Source organism: Bombyx mori, chromosome 1 (genome assembly GCF_030269925.1).
Source record: "Bombyx mori chromosome 1, ASM3026992v2".
NCBI lineage: Eukaryota > Metazoa > Arthropoda > Insecta > Lepidoptera > Bombycidae > Bombyx > Bombyx mori.
The window spans coordinates 1,114,717-1,136,028 of NC_085107.1; the positions used below are offsets into that span (position 1 = coordinate 1,114,717).

The following is a 21,312-nucleotide window of genomic DNA, read 5'->3' on the forward strand; positions in this document are numbered from 1 at the left end:
TGTTGTGCTCGGGTAATTTGCAATATTGTGTTTAGTGTAAAAGTTAAATAAACAAAAGGCAATAAAATTTAATAGTGAAGTATTAAACAAATATGAGTTCATCAGACAGTTCTTATTCAAGTAGTAGTTTATTTAAAAATTAAAAAACAGTTAAATTGTTTTTTTAAGAGTATGGGGGCTCCGCCCCCCCAATCCCGCCAGAGCTTTGCCCCTGAACCCCGGCTTGGTACTCCACGAACTTTCGGCCTGGTAGGAGAAAAAATTGTATGTGCACCGCGGGAAAAAAGTAGGACATCCCATCTCGCGTGCTTGCCACCCTCGCCACAGTGTACTATTAAATGCCCAGCGAAGCGGACGGGTACAGCTACTCGTTAATAAATTTTCAACTAGAACTAAAAGCACTCAATTATGACCAGTATTCAAATTGGATTATTGATTATAAGTTTGGGACTCAGTTGAAAGAGCGAGGGCAGGATGCGAGACAAACTTCCGAAACTAAGTTAAAATTTATTTACCCGGCTCTGGCTAACTAACCGCTTGTGCTAAAACCGGACGCGCAGTTACTGAGACCACATTAGTTTAACGAGACACGTTGTTATGAAATGTTTCGAACTGCACTAGTACGAAGTTTACGTTTTAGTTGTTGGTTTTGCTCGAAAAACTTGGCCCGAACCGAAATCAGAACTCGTAGCGCGCTTCTTAGAACATAAATGGATCAGTCTGTATTTTATTTTAATATTTATCGTGCCCCGAGATTTTTTGTAAAGATATAAAGTTTTATTACTTTTAGCCATATTTTGCCTTTATAGAATTTGGTGGTAAACCGGAAAATTATTCAATAGAAAGTTGCATAAGAACAATTGTAGACAGCTGTGCATTGACTGCTTAAAAATCTATATTTTTTGCTGCTAGTTTCTTAACGTGCCAATAGGAAATTCCTAGCACGATTTGGCTATTTTTCGTCTTCAAATATTCGCGATAATCAAATGTCATTCGTATGGAAAACAAATCAGACGTGGAATGTGGCACTGCATTGAAATTCTTTGTTGTTTTATTTTTGTGTTACCAGACTATATATCAGCAATATGCCTTTTTCCGTGGGCAAACATAGTGTGTAGGACGCCCTCCTGCTAGATGGAGCAAAGAACTGCGCAAGGCAGCTACAAATGACTGGATGCGTAGAACCGAAGATCGGGTTCCGTTGCGAACTTTGGGGGACTGCCGCAGGCTGATGATGATGAAGATGAGAGACTATTGGATGCCAATAGAGGCAGTTCATTATCAGTACCTTGCCCGTTTCTGTCACAAGTAGTCATGCGTCCTGATTCGAAGAATGGAATCACGGCCCTTGTTCATTACTAAAAATACTTCAAGTTGAGATTTCCATGAGCCTCGGTAACTACTAAGCTACAAGAATACCCAGAACTAAATTAAAAAATCTTTGTTCTTCTCACTACGTTAAGATTATGAAAAAAATGCAGATTTTTGCTTCATATCAAACGTTTCTTTGACTCAAAGTAAAATAATTAATCTTAACTCAAAACATTTTTAATAAAATAATTAATCTTAACTCAAGTTTTTTAATAGTATTTATACGGGATGGTTTAAATTGTTTTTCTCAATTAAATAATTATTTTTCTCGTCATTAATTAACTAATCTCATTTTAATTAATGAGCCGTGATCCGCTAGTACCACGCAAATTTTATATTATACGAAAGAAGTATCCACTCCGTATTTGAACACGGGAACAATTTCAATTTTAAAAAATCAACTATGCTGTCTAAGATACACATCAGCGTGGTAATCACACTTTCCGGCTTGAAGACTGAAACTCCTGTAAAATAACGCAATTGAGGCTTTGATCTCATGTGTCAAGGTAGCTAGCGATACCGCATTGTAATTCTGTAGGACATTTTCAAGATCATTTTAAATAATTTTAATTTTTACTGTTGGTAGAATCTATTGTGAGTCTGTGCGAGTTGGCAACACCGCCCTGCCTATTTCTGCCTTGAAACAGTAATGCGTTTCGGTTTGAAGGGTGGGGCAGCCGTTGTAACTATACTTGAGGCCTTAGAACTTATATCTCAAGGAGGGTGGCGCATTTACGCTGTAGATGTCTATGGGCTCCAGTAACCAGTTAACACTAGGTGAGCTGTGAGCTCGTCCACTCAACTAAGCAATAAAAAAAAAGAAGTTGCGAACATTATTTGTACAGTATTTTCCGGTGGAAGATTTTTGTCTACGTAGTTGCCGATTTCTTGAGTTGTGACGGAAAAACTTACGTCTGCAGTGTCTTCAACATCCTGAGCGTTCAAATTTTACCCTCACCTTTAGAAAAGCCGCGGAATCGCAGTTTTTTTTATCTGTTCGCTTAATATACATACATATTGAATGAAGTCATCGAAAAACAAATTAATTTTATGATTATATTTAACGTGTAGAGAATAAAGGGTTTTCCAACATGAAAGGATAGGCCTTTGAAAAGTCGTTTTCAAATTTTGCAATCCGCTTCGAACAATACATTCCCGTTGGATGAACTATTCGTACTTTTCATTTTGCAGCGCTTTAAAAAGTTCCCAAAAAACGCCAGAACGAAACATTGGATTCGAGCTTTTGTCCTTTAAACTTTCAAGGATATTGTTGTCAAACATCATTGTTTGAGCTTTTGCCTTTCTATGTTGTTTTTTATTGTCATACAAAGTTTTTTGCAAGCCATGAATACGAATATGTCACAATTAAAGTGTTTTTTTTTTGTTCTGTTTTTTTGTCGATCTGCCTCATTTTATATTAACTTTTAAGCAATTTAAGTGATTTTATGATTTTGCTATCCGCAAACAAGATGCTTGATAATAATTAATAACCGAAATACAGTAGATTAATTTGTGCTAACCAATATCTTCGAATTGACTTTTTATGGATGTGAACAATTTTGATATTCAAGGTCGCCCCCTATAAAGCGAATCCCAGAGTCCTGGTTAATATGACCACGCGGCTTTCTGTGAAAACATAATTATGTTGCAATCGTGATTACCCCGCAACCAGCTTAGAGACTCACAAAACACCCTGCTTACAAGAATTTATAAGATTACCATAATTTAATGAAAGCTCAAGTATAATCACCTCCTTAAAAGCAACACAGGCTGATTATAGAATACTTCAATGTTTATGATAAGACAGTATATGTAATAAAACAAAAATATTTTTTAATGTGTATTTAATTTCATTTATTGACAAAGCTATGAATTAATAATTTGATATCTTGTTTCGGCATCAGTGCGGCCTTGTGCGGTTGGTCTGACCTGATATTGCGCCCAGAGAGTAGTGTCTTCAAGTGGAACCTCTCTAAATTACTCTTCCATCGTATTACTATCTGGGAACCTAGAAAGATATGCTTGGCGTCCCGCATCACAATTTCATGTATTTTCAGGTGCATATATAGCTTGGCAGCTCCTTATTGACATCTCAGTCTATGTTAAAAAATGACAGCAAGTGGACTGCGTCTCTTTCCAATATTTTTTCAGGCATCAGGTCAAGGCTCGTAGTCTCCCGATTTCTTATTGTTTGCTGGTTAAATCCATGAGTAGATTGAAGATAAACTGACATTCCTTTCGTTTGCCTGAACCTCGTTCTTTGGTGTTTCGGGTGGTCGCCATGCCTACCGCTCTCGGCTATACCGGAGTTACATTACGGTAGACAGCGGTTTGGTTCTACCCCTGAGCTTGCTGAAGACCATGGGCGACGGTAACCACCCACCACCAGGTGAGCCGTGCGCACATCTATCCACTAGGGCAATAAAAAAAACAAAATCAAAAGTTTTATGTTTAAAAATAAATGATGTTTAATTACCATATAACTTTTAGAATAGTGACTAGTATACAACCACTAGATATTGCCGTTTTACCCTGTGTGATTTTCAACATTTTTTCTTAAAGATATTAACTTTAACAATGTCTTTCCTTACTATGTAAAACTACCGCGATGAATCTCAGTTACGTCTACAGAGATAATTTATCGCTCACCCTCTGGACCTAGATCCGTCCTGTTTTTTTAAAAAATAGTTGATAGGTGATGATCCCACGGTCCACTTGGTTTCAAGAGCCAATAGACACCACCACAGCATGCAGAAGCCGTCGATCTTAAGATATGATGACGTCGAAATATCGATTACATTGTATAATGGTTTCAAATCGAAACACATGACTGCATTCCGATAGAAGTGGGGTCGTGCGAGCTCACGGTATGTTCTGCTTCTATGGGTTCTATATAGACTATTCAGAAACGCCAATGAAACCATATTCACGTCATCGTTGCGAGCAGCACAATGATCTTCCGTACAAAACACAAGCTATTGGAATACTCTTTACATTTTTGCTATGAAAGCCCGGTATCTCATCCAAACAACTCAGCATGTCTTCATTCTTCTCAGCATCTTGACTGCAGCGATTCAACATTAGCAGGGCAGCTGAACAGGTCAGGATTTAGTTCAGTAGTCTGCGTCGAGGGTATCAACCCTGTCCCCTCTTCTGGTTTCCAGATCTTGAAACCAGATCTTGAAATTTGAATTAGTAAAAGGTAATTTTGATTTCACTAAAGATTAAGGATGCAATTGTGCAAGTGTCGCGCCTTAAATTGCGTGCGCAAGGGCATGTGCGTCGGTGCGTATGCGTGCACGTGCATGAAGACTTGAAAAGGAATGGTCTGGGTCGGTGGCATAAGGTCGGGGTTCTTAGTGAGTTAACTTGAAATATAATTAAAGCAGCCAATAGAAGCCTGGGGCTCAAAAAGGAGCGAGGATAGATGAAAAAGGATGAATTGAGGTAGGTACGTAAGTTCGGATGACAAGGGAAAACTGATAGTTTAATTGGAGTTAGCTTATGCGGTAAATAAAAAAAGATAGGGGTTTTTTTTATAGCTTTGATGGATGAACGAGTTCACAGCCCACCTGGAGTTAAGTGGTTACTTAAGCCCATGACATCTACAACGTAAATGCGCCACCCACCTTAGGTTAACCTATAAGTTCTAAAGTCTCAAGTATAGTTACAACGACTGCCCCATCCTTCAAATCGAAATGCATTACTGCTTCACGGCAGAAATAGGCAAGGTGGTGTGATACCTACCCGCGCGGACTCACAAGAGGTTCTACCACCAGTAATTACGCAAATTATAATTTTGCCGGTTTAATTTTAATTACACGATGTTATTCCTTCACCGTGGAAGTCCATCATGAACAATTGTTAAGTACGTATTTCATTAGAAAAATTGCTACCTGCCAGCGGGATTCGAATACCGATGCATCGCTTGATAAGATTGCACCGCGCGTCTATCCTCTAGGCCACATCGACTTCAACACAACTTCAAAGTGGAATCTCATTCCATTCTCTCATCCTAAACAACGCAACGTCTCATGACGATAGTCTTTAACTAGTATGTGCTGCCGGTGATGGCATAAGGCAGTGAGACGTGATCACTGGCCATGAGCCATCTTGGCGCATCAAGGCGCTGCCTACCGCTTAATACTCTCCACAAGCCATCTTCAAACGAGGCTTGTGGAGAGTATTAAGCGGTAGGCAGCGCCTTGGCTTTGCCCCTGGAATTGATGACGTCCATGGGCGACGGTAACCACTTACTATCAGATTGGCCGTATGCTCGTTTGCCTACACGGGCAATAAAAAATATAAAAAGAGCCTTTCAAAAGACTCAAAGTTTCTCAAAGAGAAACAAATCCGATGACAGTCTGGCCCATAGTGCGAAAGAGAAGGCTGACCTTCTGGTCAAACTCTTCGCCTCGAACTCGACTGTGGACGACAGGGGTGTAACAACCACCGAACATTCCCCAGTGTGATAGCTCCCTGCCGGAGATCTGCTTCACACAGTGTGCAGTCAGGGGGAAGCTCCGACTCCTGGACGTCCATAAGTCGAGTGGGCCGGACGGCATCCCTGCAGTGGTTCTGAAAACGTGCGCCCCTGAGCTGACACCTGCGCTAACGCGTTTCTATTGCCTCTCTTATTGCGCTAACAGGGTTCCATCTTCATGGAAGACCGCCCACGTCTACCCTATCCGCAAGAAGGGTGACCGGTCGGACCCATCGAGCTATAGGCCTATCGCGATAATTTCCTTGCTTTCCAAGGTGATGGAGCGAATAATAAATATACAACTCCTGAAGTATCTTGAAGATCGCCAGCTGATCAGTGACCGACAGTACGGTTTCCGTCACGGTCGCTCAGCTGGCTATCTTCTTGTATACCTTACTCACAGGTGGGCTGAAGCCTTGGAAAGCAAGGGCGAGACTCTTGCTGTGAGCCTTGATATCGCGAAGGCCTTCGACGGGGACTGGCATAGGGCACTTCTGTCGAAGCTACCATCTTACGGAATCCCCGCGGGTCTCTGCAAGTGGATCGCTAGCAATTTGGATGGGCGGAGCATCACGGTCGTTGTAGACGGTGACTGTTATGATACCATGACCATTAACGCTGGCGTTCCACAAGGTTCGGTGCTCTCCCCCACGCTTTTCATCCTGTATATCAATAACATTCTGTCTATTGATGGCATGTATTGCTATGCGGATGACAGCACGGGGGATGCGCGATATATCGGCCATCAGAGTCTCTCTCGGAGCGTGGTGCAAGAGAGACGATCAAAACTTGTGTCTGAAGTGGAGAATTCTCTGAGGCGAGTCTCCAAATGGGATGAATTGAACTTGGTTCAATTCAACCCTTCGCAGACTCAGAGGTTCCAAATGATCCGTGAGAATGGGATTATCGACAATCCGAACGGCTCTCTTCTGCATGGAGTCAAATGCAAGTGGTGGGAGCATTACTCCATGCGAGGCCGGACTTGTGCTTTATAAAGCAAGTCTTTGTCCAGGCGTGAAGTACCGCTTCTCTCTGTTGAGGACTTCATTTTGGACGTCAACTTGGCTTTGCCTTCGAAATGACTTCGAATTTGGACATCGCTCAAAATGTCGACCCCAAGTATCCCGATACTCGTGGAAGGTTACAGGGATAATCCTTGGAATTGCACCATGATAAAGGGGTCGCAGAGGTGCGAGGTAGGCCACCCACTAGGTGGATCGGCGACCTATTGAAGCTCGCGAGAATTTTCTGAATACGGGTTACGTAGGAGTGGTCGCTATGGCGCATCTTGGGGAAAGCCTATGTTCAGTAGTGGACGTCTGTAAGCCGATGATAATATAGGTACTATAGAGTGCAGAAGGGAATTGAAGTGACATAAAAAAAAGGTGGAAATAGGGGACTGGGAACGGGGGGGGGGGTTATTATGTAGGTAGAGATTTAGTAATACAAAGGAATCGAAAATATCTAAAATATATTTTCTTGTAACGAATCGAAAATATTTAAAATATATTTTCGATATTCGAATTTCGATATTCGATATTCGATTCGAAGTAGGCGAGAGGGGCAATTTATGCAAGTGTGATTGACGGAATGCAATTAAAGAGTAAAGTGGGAATTTACAAAGCTGGTGGTGGTGAAGGGATTGGAATTTATATAATAAAATTTGAAGATTCAAAATTGGAATTTTTTACGTGACAACGTCTTATAATACGATGTAGCCGGCTGCATGCACGAAAAAACATGACTCATGCGGCGTTACCTCGCTCTGAGGCATTCCATTTAAGGCTTGAAGTGCAAGCGAGAGCGCGCAACGAACGACAAAGAGGCACAATCTGCGTCCGCGTTCGACATCTGTCTCTCTCCTACTTAAGTGAGCGATGCATCCGCGTGGACAGCTGCTATACAATAATACATTTATATAAATATCTATCAAATAAAAAATTAAAATTTTCTTTTAAAAAATGAAACCATTTTTTATTTATAATTTATAATAGTTACAGCTTAACTAAAGATAAGGTAAAGATGGGAGGGAGGTTTTATACATATCGTTCTAAATAAAGTTGCAATGTATTATTTTGGAGACTTTAGGAGAGTAAGGCGTGAGTGAGAAGAGCTTAGTCTACGCGCAGGTGTAGATCGAATCTGTGCGGTTGATATTAACTATGTCTAAAACTATCATAGAATTTAATATTGAAAATTGAACCTCGTTTTTATATCGTATTAATTTTCCGCCATACTTTTATAAATGCTTGTATAAAAAGATAATTCCTGTATTTGAAACACTCATCGATTTCATGATGTTATATTAGAATTTTCCAAAATAATACTCACTTAGTTATTTTCTTATATAACTAGACAATGCTATTTTTTTAAATCTAATAATATACTTTTAATAAAATATTGAAACAACACGTTTATCAAACTAAAATTACATAAATCATGATGAAAAAGCTATCTGACGTAAAACTAAGCTTTCCTTTTCGAGTAGCCCACTAACATTTACTCACAATCGTAAAATCGTAAAGTAGAGGATTTCGTCTATGTCAAGTAAAAAATCCAGTCCACGAACTTTTGTAATCTGGAAGCTATCTGAGCCTGAAATTCTCATCCACTGCCGTCGAAACACAAAAAGCGCGTTGAAATCTTTTCCACGATGTAAATTTATTTACATTTACATTACAAAACTAATACCGAGGTCTAATTTAAGTTCCTATCAGCAACCAGGTGAAAAGCCAGTGCAGTCGGTGTACTATGAGCAAATTTTACGTGACTCCTGTGAAAGCTATGAAAACTCTTAAACTTGCTAAATAAAACAAAGGTTTCTACTTACCTGCGGTCGGACCCGGCTCGCTGTCTGTCAGATCGTGGAAGGCGCACCGCTTACAATTTAAAACCGATACCCGAAAAAAGCGTTTTTTAATTTAGTATTTAAAAATGATCACCGAATTTACGTGAAAAGAATTCTTGAAATATCGCAAGATGACGCGAGAGAATCTAAATGCAAACTCGAAAGTAGCCGCGGTCAATGAAGCTATATCAAATAATAGACTTAGGTTTGCTCCAGGTAAGGAGGCAGGCAGTACTTAGGGGCAGCTTACCACTATTCCCGAAGCTCCTCTCTTGCCGTCCGCACGGATCGGAGGCCGGAGCGCTTGTGGAGGGTTCGGTGGGCTTAAAGCTCTTATACTCAAGTCCCTCGCCCCGCGCACCCCTCGCACAGCATCCAAAGGGGCGTTTCAGGCTTAAAACCATAGTTACCATAGAAACCAATGCTGAAACTCAGGTGCTAGACAGAGAAGAATGTTGAATGTCCTATCGAAGGTGGGCGGGCTGTTGGAACTCTATGGACCAATCTGGTTTAAGTTTAAAAATAGATGACATTAAAACATAACATCTTCTATAAATGCTGATCGATGATGCACAGCGGCCATTGCAGTTTTACGCACACAGCCGTGGACTGGACACGTCTACGGCACACTTCTACATACAAATCCTTCTATTATATTCTAGGAAATATAGACAATTGAAACTATTTTCGTAAAATGGGAAGACTATTCAGCATCTGTAAATATCGAGGTAGGTGAGGGCTTTCGGGTAAGGTGAAATCTATTTTTTGTTCATACGAGTGTTTTATTCAATTTTAGCCACTGAACAATTTCACGACATTATCTTTTAACATTATTTGTTTTAATTTTCGTTTCTAGGATCTTTCATCATTTTAGAAGATTGAAAACTGCTAATACTGATTTTGTAAGTAAATTATTATAAGCTAATTATAACATTTGTAAGTTAAATATTAATTATTACTAATATGCTTAGTCCCTATGTGGATACTGGAGTTTAAAACTAATAGCATTATAATGTCATCACATGTACGATTTATATGTAAGATAAGATTTTACAAGATGGATAATTGTATATTTAAAATAAATGATGCGTAGAATTCTCACTTGTGTGCCTGTGGCGATTTTCTTGTCATTATTTACATATAATAATAATGGTGCTAAATATAGAAATCGTTATATTTTTTTGTCAGCGATAATATATTATGTAGTTTTTAATTAAAAGCTTAAGCGAACCGATTTTCATTTCTTCGAATAAGCAAAAGATCATCTCGTGTACTTAGCTAATAAATTACTAAATAAATTTATAAACACAAACTGAAACACGAAAACCGTACACTTCGATATATGAGGTCGAAGTTACAATGGAATTGGAATGCGGAATGACGGCTCCGCTTCCCTCCGAACAAAAATGCGTTATTGCTTTGCAGAAGAAATAGCTCGAACTTATACGGACTCTATTTAGCTCAAGCTAGAAGTTATTACTCACCACTATTACCGTAAGCGTACTACTACATTTTATAAGCATATGCGATTATTGTTTTCATGAGCGCTACGAATCAACATCAACAAGGACTAACTCTATTTTACTTGCGCTACGGCGATCTTTCGTAGTCACCGGCTACGAGAAGAATGCGTAGCTATATTGTAGTGAGTTCAAATGCACATACGAATTGATATATTTAGAGTATTTAATTTTGTCATCGCGTGTAGAGTGTTCATGACTTTGTATTTTTTTTCATCATATTTAATAATAAAATGTATCACAAGATGCTTGCTTGAATACCTTTTTTTTATTGCCCTTGTAACCAACGAGCATACGACCCACGTGATGGTGAGTGGTCACCGTCGCCCGTGGACTTCAGCAATGCCAGGGGCAAAGCCAAGCCGCTGCCTACACAGTTGAAATCTCAAAATTATTTTGTTATACTGTTATATTTTTCTTACTAGCTCACATGAGTAGTTTGTAGCAGAATGAGGTAGTATTATTATACTATTATAATTCAATTAAAACTTTAGAGCGAACACTTTTTGATTCATATTTTTACTGGTGATAGGACCTCTTGTGAGTCCGCGCGGGTAGGTACCACCGCCCTGCCTATTTTCTGCCGTGAAGCAGTAATGCGTTTCGGTCTGAAGGGTAGGGCAGCCGTTGTAACTATACTGAGATCTTAGAACTTATATCTCAAAGTGGGTGGCGCATTTACGTTGTAGATGTCTATGGGCTTCAGTAACCACTTAACACCAGGTGGGCTGTGAGCTCGTCCACCTATCTAAGCAATAAATAAAAAATTGGAGGGCACTTGGCTTGCGCACCTCAGCGAATTCAAAATCGGGCATTACGAATTCTTCTTCTTTTTCTCCACCTTATCCCACTCGGTGGGGTCGGCACAGCTAATTTTTCTCTTCCATTCTCTTCTATCAGCCAACACTCACTCCTCTCTCTCCAATATCGTCATTCACACACTCCATCCATGTCTTCTTCGGTTGACCTCTTCCCCCTCTACCTTGCACTACCATTTCCATACATCTCCTAGTCACATGCATCTTCTCTCTACGCATCACATGTCCATACCACGCTAATCGAATGAACATAATTTTACACACTAAGCGAAAGTTTGCTTTATAACTTGAATTTCATAGTAAAACTTGCGTGCTATACTATAAGGCTCCTAAAGTATTTTTAATGTGTCTAAATACTATTTGAAACAGTTAATACTCGATCGATTTTTTGGAAAATTATGTTGAAGAATGAAATAATAGAGAGTGGTATCTGCATTGTATAAAAACTTATGGAAAGCTATCTTTGAAGTAGAAACGGATAGTGTGACGTTGAAAAACGCGAAGTAGAACTCAATTTGATACTTTTTTTTACCAGAAATCTAATTTTTAACATATTGCATTATAACTAAAATTAATTTATGCCTTTACAGGCAAACAAGCGTACGGTCCACCTAATGGTTAGTGTTCCCCATTGCTCATGGACATCACCATACCAGGGGTACAATCACCTACATTACAAACGATTGAAGGAAGTTCATTTCAAAGTTGCATGACACGTTACAAAAAGTTCTCTAACTTATATCAAATCTGCAGTTTTCTGTGACCACGAAACCCGAAGATGTCGATAAAAAGAAAATTAAATTAATAAAACACACCCGAAATAAATATTTATTTTGAACGTGTCGCTGTCAATAGACTGGATTGAACTCAATGTAGTCTGTTTGAATTCGAATAGGACCGAAAACACGAGTATTCCACGTGATCGACATCGCCAACCTCGAGAGATGCGAAGTCTCAAGTAAAAATAGCTACGTATTCCGTTACATGTTGCTAAATTATCAGTATTTTTCATAACGTTATAAAACTTTCTTTTCTCCTTTTCGTGCGACGTATATACATATATTTTGGACCCGTATTAAAATATTAACAGAAAAGACACAAGCAAAAGAATACCCTAAAATACATTTTATACATTAAAGTTGTTAATAAGGCAAAGTACTGTAAGCAACGCATCTATGATTGTCTTTACTAATCAATCCCGAGTTCCTAGTTACGCTGTCAATTGTCAGTGTTCATTCAAATTACAAAATAAATAGTTTTCTTAAATAGATTTTCGGCTAAGCTGTGTCTAATTATGCGTTCCCTAACAAAAATATATTTTAATTAATTCTAACGTCTTAGATTTTTATATCTCAAACTAGTTGACCCGGCAGACTTCGTAGTGCCTCAATCGATCAATAAAAGACCGACACTTTTGTATGAAATAAACTTAAAACAAACAAAAGGAATCCGTCCGACGGGGGACACATCAAAGGAAAAACAAAATTGTTATTTTTATTTAATTCCGAGCATTTTCATATTTATATACCTTTTAAACTTCCTCTAGACTTCCACAAATAATTCAAGACCAAAATTAGCCAAATCGGTCCAGCCGTTCTCGAGTTTTAGTGAGATTAACGAACAGCAATTCATTTTTATATATTTAGATATATAGAAGATAGATATACGCTCTATAACAAGAAGATTTAAGTAAGTGTTTATATGGTTCAGGAGGACAACGTGTGAGCACTTCGATCCGTATACACTAATATCGACACATCCTACCAATTATTGAATTTTATCATTATTCGACAACCCCTATATAAATTATGTTTCATAGAAATAAATTCCTCGAAAATAAAATATAATGATGAATATAATAAATAGGAAAAGGGATAGTGGATATATGTATGTACATAAAGGTTACTATTATAGTAAATCTAGCAATCCTAAAAACAAAATTTAGTATTTAATTTTATTGATGAAAATGAAATTGATGAATATTGAAATGAATATTGAAAATGACGAGTGGCAGTTGACTTTTAATAAAACATTCACTGTTTATATAAGGGGCCGTGTACAATTATGATCCTCACGTGTACCTACACAGAGTGAGACAATGAGAGAAAATCGCACGGAGGCGGCATAAAGCCTTTTCTTGCGTGACGTTTTCTAAAAGTCAACTCTGATTGCCGCATAAAGGTACTCTGTTCCAAAAATATTAAACACACTGAATTGAAAGGCTATTGATATCCATGACCCTACCTGACTATACCTCTAAATCTCATCTACTAAACTGAAATGCTAAATATTGCACTAGATCACAAACCTTGCACTAGTTCACTAGTCCAAGATTTATAAACTTGACTTGAACTTCAATCTAATACAGAGTTTGTGACTTAATTCAAAGTAGTGGTCGCCCGGTAGTCGAAATTCGACTATAATTAATTGAAATTATAAGTTTGTACACTATTAAGATTCTATTTTCAAAGACTATTTATTATACTTCTATAATCACAAATTTCGCCAAGACTACACTATAGAAAAATATTAATAAAACAAATAATATATACAAATCTATTCTCAATTTGACAATAGACAGCAAGAACAAAAGTTTGACAATAAATAAATAGTATGAATGTGTGTGTGCGTCAAATACATGGTATGTAGTGTGTGTAATGTTTTCTTTATTGATTTAATGTATTATTAATGCACAATTTTAAAAAATATTAGCATTGTGCACTTCTTCTCTATATTCTCTATAAGTGTGGAAAATTTCATACTCCTCCGTCCGCGCAATTTTCGTAAAAAGGGATACAAAGTTTTTGCTTCACGTATTAATATATAGATATTCATGTAGCTTTGACTTATTTGTTGCGCTAACTTTCTCAAAAAGTTAACAAAAACTACTTCTTGAACTAGAGAAAGGCATATATGCATGATCATTACCTGTGAGAATGAATTATTTGGCCTCCCCATTTTCTAGCAAGGAAAAAATCCTATTCGCTGGTAGCCTAAGAGGCTCACGGGCTCACGGGCTCAGCCTGAGAGAATTTGCCAACACTAGGCCTAGTAAGGGCTTGGTAAAATCTACCACCGGATCGAAATCGCGACCCACTGAGAAGATCCGGTGAGAAAATCTAGGTCGAGTCTATGAGATACTTCTGCGATTCGCCAACTCTACTACAAAAAATGAGTGTGACGCAAAAACATTTTAACTGAAGGTGAAATCAATTTTAAATAATCTAACGAAATTAATCTCTTTACTTCGTCTACAAAAGGAGTATACACGAGAGACATAAAAATATACTAAGAATTTATCCGTTTTCTATCCTTGAACAAGAATCAATTACGACATTGAAAAGGCACTTAATCGAATTGACGTAAAGGAAAATACGAATAAATACGTGTAAAGGTTTCCTGATGCATTGTATGCATTGTGAATCCACGCGGATTAGTGAGCTGAAATTTCGCTTCATGTTTCAAGGAGCGTGGTCGCATTTCCAGTAAGTATATATGACAGATTAGTCGTTAGCTAAATCACCCGACTAGTTTTTTTTTCCTATTCGTACACTCTTGACAGAGTGGTCGTGGTCATGCATCAGTCGGATCCTGCGATACCGATGCTCTCCTACCCACCCGACTAGTGCCTACCATAAAAATGAATTTAATATTAAAGGTTTATTTTCTTAGTTAAAGTCTTTTAAAATCCAATAATGTTTATGAAAAACAATAAACAACTACCAGAAAATCTTTCTCGCTGCGAAAAATTGAAACAAAAAAAATATTCATATAAACATCTTGTAACAACAATAAAAAAATTGAAAAAGTTTATAAGGAAAACTGTAGATAAGAGAAACAGCTTAGTATCGCTCAAATTGCTTCCAAAGTTAACCTAAGATTCAGTAGAGCTTGCTTTCTTAAACATTTTCTTTGTGCATCATTTAATACAAGGCAAACGGCCATCGTTTGTCTTTATTCTTGAGCTTTTTGAAATTAAAAGCATTCTCGAGATATTCCGAGCTGTTCGCGTCGAGCGCTTTGTAAAGTTAACTTCATAATATGATAGCTATTTTTAATTATTGTACGTGAAAAGCTGATAATTACGCTTTATTTACGGTCAAACGATTGGTGACTCAACTCCATATAGATGAACCAAAATACGAATCACTAACTAAAGCCACTTTTACTGTCTAATATCGTGTTTTTTATTTGTCCTCGTTATTATCTCAGAAGTTTCAAATATTTTACACTTTTCGTATTCAAGGTTGTTCGACCGTTGGGTCAAAATGTTGGAAATTATTTAATAACAATAGAAAACCAAAATCAAGCCGTAAAAGAATATTAATTATGTTTACGTCTTGCGAAAATCGAATAAAACACTATGAGAATCAGTCCTACTACTTTGAGATTCGAGCTCGAAAATTTATCTGAATCAAATAATAAGAAATGAACACTTTGCAATAGAAATAAGCTCGCAAAGGGAATCTAGCTTTAATCTCAAAGCGCTGCCAGACTCTGAGCTAACTCAATCGTCCAATGCAATTAGCACCGTAATACTGATCACCCCAATAAAACTAACACTTCAAAGGAAAATTTCCCTGCGCGTAATCGCCATTGCCGTATAGAGTCCATCGTCAAAAGTACTCAATTATCTTCACTGCAAATCCGCCACAGTACCGCGTCGCCCCCAGAGTCCGGGCATAGTCCACGCTATTGTGATCCTCGAATTAATTAATTTCCGACATGCTCTGTACAGTGAGGGGTCATTGTATTACGAAATCATTGACAGGCTTAATTTACAGCGAGCCTTTGTGCTGATGGCCACTGCAAGTCTGTAATGGACTTGTATGAAAGCTGATATGAGAACAGGACAGTTCCAATCCAGTACAGTAGACTAGACTAGGATGGATACGATTATATGATTGTCTGAAATCGTAATTGTACAAAATAAATAGATTTAGTAGTATAGTATTTGTGTATAAGGACAAAACTGGAATTGACATGTTGCAAAATTGTATCTGAGACCATTAAAAGAAGGACGAAATAATAAAGATATTGTGATTGATAGTTTCAAAATAACCAAAAACCACATTATTGTGTAAATATAACAAAAAAAACTGAGATTTTTTTTTAATATAATTAATTTATTCTATAGAGTCTCTGCGTCTCAGAATAGTGAAACTACTTTTAATTAATTTTTTATTAAAAAATAACTATATAAAGATAAGAAGATGCTAATCAACAAATTAATTAATTTGTAGATAGAGTTAAGTAGAGATAGTAAGATAGGTAAGAGCTATGATGATGGTTACTGTTAGCTCGATTTATAATATTTTCCAATTATGTTAGAAAAGACTAGACGTTTTTTTTACCTAGTATTAAGTGGTTACCGGAGCCCACAGATATCTACAACGTAAATGCCGCCACCCACCTTAAGATTTCTAAGGTCTCGGAATAGTTAGAACGGCTGCCCCACCCTTCAAACCGAAACGCATTACTGCTTCACGGCCGAAACAGGTATGGTGGTGGTACCCACACGCGTGGGCTTACAGTACCTCCTACCACCAGTAATAGAACCAGGTTCTTGCCAAATATTTCACATTTAATGAGTTCCCGATATTTGGGCGTGTTACAAGCGACATGATCACGAATCCAGCCATTCACCTCTACATCCTGTCGTCTACGCAATGTGAAAATCGTGGTAAAAATTAATTAAAGATTAATCTAAAAATAAATATGAATCTCTGTAAGAACTAAAAATCAATTCGTCACATCACTGTGTAAAAATGCGTGTGCGAAAATAAATAATAATTTCAATCGATTAAATTTCGAATCGTAACGATGATATAAAATGGAAAAAAATAAAGCACCCAATTACACTCTTGTTTTGTTTGATAGATAAACCACTCAAGGTACCTGTATTGAATGAGACGAGTATACCATGATTGCGAGTCTAGGCCGTACCCGTGTTTCTCTAAATAAATACGAAGCCACGAACGAAATCAAAGCATGCACTATCGCGTATCTATCTTTAATATACTCTATAGAATCGATACCCTTCCGGCTGATACTCCTCGAGCTAAATCACGTTATGAAATTACCGGAAAACGGTTTTTATATTTGATAATACATAATATTAGGAAAGGATGGTTCGAAGGGTGGGTCAGCGGTTAAACATTACAATTGAAGCTTCAACCTCACATCACAAGCCAAATCTTAATGAAAATTGTAGTATAATTTAGAATTCCCATTAATATACAATTTTAAATATCTCTTTATGCTCAATCTATCACTTTATCTGCAAATAAGATTCGTCCGAAATATGCGATATTTTAATTAATCTAATGTGTTTGATTTTGATGTCACATCTCTGGATAATTATAATCCCATAAAGCAAGAGAGAGAAATAATGAAAGCGTATCCACTTCGATCGTTTCTCAGAAAGGAAATGACATTAGACCGCGACAACAAGATTACAAATTAATATTGTATGTTGAACTAAAAGTGTCTGATTTTATTTTTATAAATAAGTAAAAAATAATGAGTATATACTAATACGTATATATTAATGTAAGCACAGGTCAAACATATTGTACGTATGAACAAGCCTGTGCGCATTTCAACTGCCAAAAATCCGTAAACAACAACAAAATTTTTAATTTAGTGGTAGGACCTCTTGTGAGTCCGCACGGGTAGGTACCACCATCCTGCCTATTTCTGCCGTGAAGCAGTAATGCGTTTCGGTTTGAAGGGCGGGGCAACCGTTGTAACTATAGTTGAGACCTTAGAACTTATATCTCAAAATGGGTAGCGCATTTACGTTGTAGATGTCTATGGGCTCCAGTAACCACTTCCACACCAAGTGGACTGTGAGCACGTCCACACATCTAAGCAATAAAAAAAAAATCGTATCATTCTATACTAGTTTACAGATCGTCTGATCCGTTAGAAAATAATTACCTTTTCTCTCCGGACGTACAGACCCCGTCGCCTGTAATCTACAGTTAAAACATTAACACAAAGGCTCCACTATAATACGCTTATTAGCTTCCCCACTACACTCTAATGCTCATTTCAGTTTATCCATTCAAAACACATTATGTGCCCGTATTCGATCGCGTTACAAGAATTTCCTCCGACTTCCCGTAAGCAAATACCAAACTATCGCTTATCGCTAAAACTTTAATGCCTCAAATCGGCATTAAAGTTTCAGCAATCAACTTATATCTCAAAATGGGTAGCGCATTTACGCTGTAGATGTCTATGGTCTCCAGTAACCACTTAATACCAGGCGGGCTGTGAGCTCGTCCATACATCTAAGTAATAAAAAAATATATATATATATATATAAAAAATGATAAACAATTATTATATAGTTATAGAACATACCGTAGTTTAATTAAGTAACTGTTTCAAAAAAAATCCTTAGAAAGTTTGTCAAGCTGATCGCGATTTTGCGCACCGATGATGCACACATATTTAGCATAGCTTCACTTATACAGCTAATCGCGTAATATAACCTTCGATCAACACTATGTAATCGAAGCGTGATAGAGCAATTTGCTAGACATGTGATGACATGCTCGCGTAACGACGAGCTTATTAATACATAATATATTAAGTTAGCTCTCTCTCGGAATAGAGCTCAAATTCGATCTAGCTATTCGTAGTAGAGTTCGTGCTCCACTGATTTTGCAACATCGGAACGTTCAAACAGGAATGAAGGAAAATTATAATAAATTCTGAGAATCAGAATCTGATCTTCAGAATATTTGAATAATAAATTCTGAATTGAAAATTACCAAAGATGAAGTTTATATGCTCTGTATGTATTCTTACAGGTGGTAGGACCTCTTGTGAGCCCGCACGGGTAGTAGCAGTAATGCCTTTCGGTTTGAAAGGCGGGGCAGCCGTTGTAACTATACTGAGACCTAAGAACTCATATCTTAAAGTGGGTGGTGCATTTACGTTGTAGATGTCTATGGGCTCCAGTAACCACTTAGCACCAGGTGGGCTGTGAGCTCGTCCACCAATCTAAGCAATAAAAAAAGAATATGTAGATCCCGCACTGGTGGCGACAGTGGGCTCCTTAAGTCAGTGTCTATCTAATGTAGAGGTCCTACAATCGTGCGATCTCTACGTAGAGTCAACCTGATCCTGAACAATGCGATGCCGCACGGCACTGAGCTGCCGAGGTCAAACCGAGCCACACCGTCTCCTTAGAAACGGTACGCGGTCACACCAGGACGCCAGCTTCGGCCTCGAGATGAAGGCATGTCCTTGCTTTGGATCCGACCATATTGGTAGTCTGGATTTGTCGTCTGATGTACCACCATACTGGTTTAATTTTCTTGATTGCATAGTTCACCTCATGGTAAATTGCTGCATTCGCCGAAGTCCATAGACATTACATGGTGAATGAATACAAGCATACACTTTGAAACATGAGTTCCTTGTTTCAGTTTTATATATGACGTCCGTTTGTAATTCAAACCGAAACACATGACCGCATCGTGGTAGAAGAGACAGAAATGAAGAATTTACCGGCTCTAGTACAAGATCTCCTTTCACTTGTAAAAAAGCCTGTAGGGGATTGCAGTACATCGCTCGACTGCCACGAAAACTAATACAAAGCAACAATAGAAATAAAAGTAAGAGAGACGTGCTTAACAAAAACTGTTTTATTTCTATTTGAGAAACAAGAAAATCTTTCGTACTTATAACAGAGATATTAAATAAATGATTAATATTTAAGTGATTAATAATATAGATGATTAAATGATTAATAGATTAATATTTAATATGTATGTATATTAATAGGTAGGCAGCGGCTGGCTCTACCATCCATGGGCGACGATAACTACTCACCATCAAGTGGGCCGTATGTATGCTCACCTGCCTACAAGGGCCATAAAAATAGTAATAATAATAAAACAAAAAAATGTGTGCAATTCACACGTGGTAGAAGTGAAACCTTCCTATAAATACAATTATCCTAAACGTCTTAAGTATATGTAAAATTTTGTCATTAGTAAATAATTGTAAGGTAGCGCCCTCTGTGAATTGATATTTTAATTTCACATATAATCCTAAATTAAAATTCACTACAAGAGCTTTCATACACACGTTAGTATTAAAAAATCTCATAGATGGCGCTGTATTAAATAGTATGTATATTTCTGTCTCATTCTTTGCTGGCTTCATCCTACACATTTTTGTATTTGTGTCTCTTACCTGTCGTTTTTTCCGTTGCATCCGGTTTGAAATCACAACGAAGTTTTCACTTCAAAAACTCGTATTTATTATAATAATCAAGCACGCACGTATAAATAATTCTGCGATAAAATGAGCAGCTTTCCGTTCACTGTCCTGTTGCATCCTGAGCAACCGAGAATCGATAATTAATTAAAAGCATCCGCACATCGCACACTGCTTCACTGATAATTTCTAGATAAACTTTGTCGGCTCTTAGAATCTATAGACGAACAAATGTACAGACATTTCAATTTAATTAATTAATGTGCTTAATCTATTATATTATTAATATGTGAAGCAAAAACTTTGTATCCCTTGTTACGAAAATTGCGCGGCGGAGGAGTATGAAATTTTCCACACTTATAGAGAATATAGAGAAAAAGTGCACAATGCAAATATTTTTTTTAGGATAATGCATAAAAGGTACATTAAATCAATAAAGAAAACATTACACACACTACCATTTATTTGACGCACACACGCATTCATACTATTTATTTATTTATTGTCAAACTTTTGTTCTTGACGTCTGTTGTCAAATTGAGAATAGATTAAATATTGTTTGTCTTTATTAATATTTTTCTATAGTGTAGTCTTGGCGAAATCTGTGATTTAATAATCTTTGACAATAGAATCATAACAGTGTACAAGCTTATAATTTCAATTAATTATAGTCGAATTTCGACTACCGGGGGACCACTAGTAAATTAAAATAAGCGTTAGACAACAAACTTGACACACCTTTGAATAAATACGTATTTATCAACAACACAAGTTATTATTACTACACAATTAATATGTAGCGTATTTTTATTAGTTGCGTAGATGTGTGAAGAAGCTCGCGGCCTGTTGTAAATTGGTTACCGGAAACCACAATAATCACAGTATTCCTTCACCTTCTGTGAAATCAAATTGTGACTGAATCTACCGTTTTCTAACGGTAGATTCAGTCACAATTTGATTATATAACAGCTGTCACACCCTTCAGCTCCGAGCTCATTAACGCTTCGAGGTAGAGGTGACGCACGAGCAAAC

General features: G+C 37.5%; 1 protein-coding gene across 1 annotated transcript in view; it reads right to left on the reverse strand.

Moving 5' to 3' along the window:
• Nucleotides 1-4,423: 4,423 nt before the first annotated feature.
• The window catches only part of LOC134199679 (uncharacterized), a 33,596-nt gene continuing 16,707 nt past the window's right edge, over nt 4,424-21,312 (reverse strand). The window contains exon 2 of the mRNA XM_062671098.1: nt 4,424-4,537. Within this exon, the coding sequence (XP_062527082.1) occupies nt 4,424-4,537 (114 nt within the window). The remainder of the gene's footprint in view (nt 4,538-21,312) is intronic.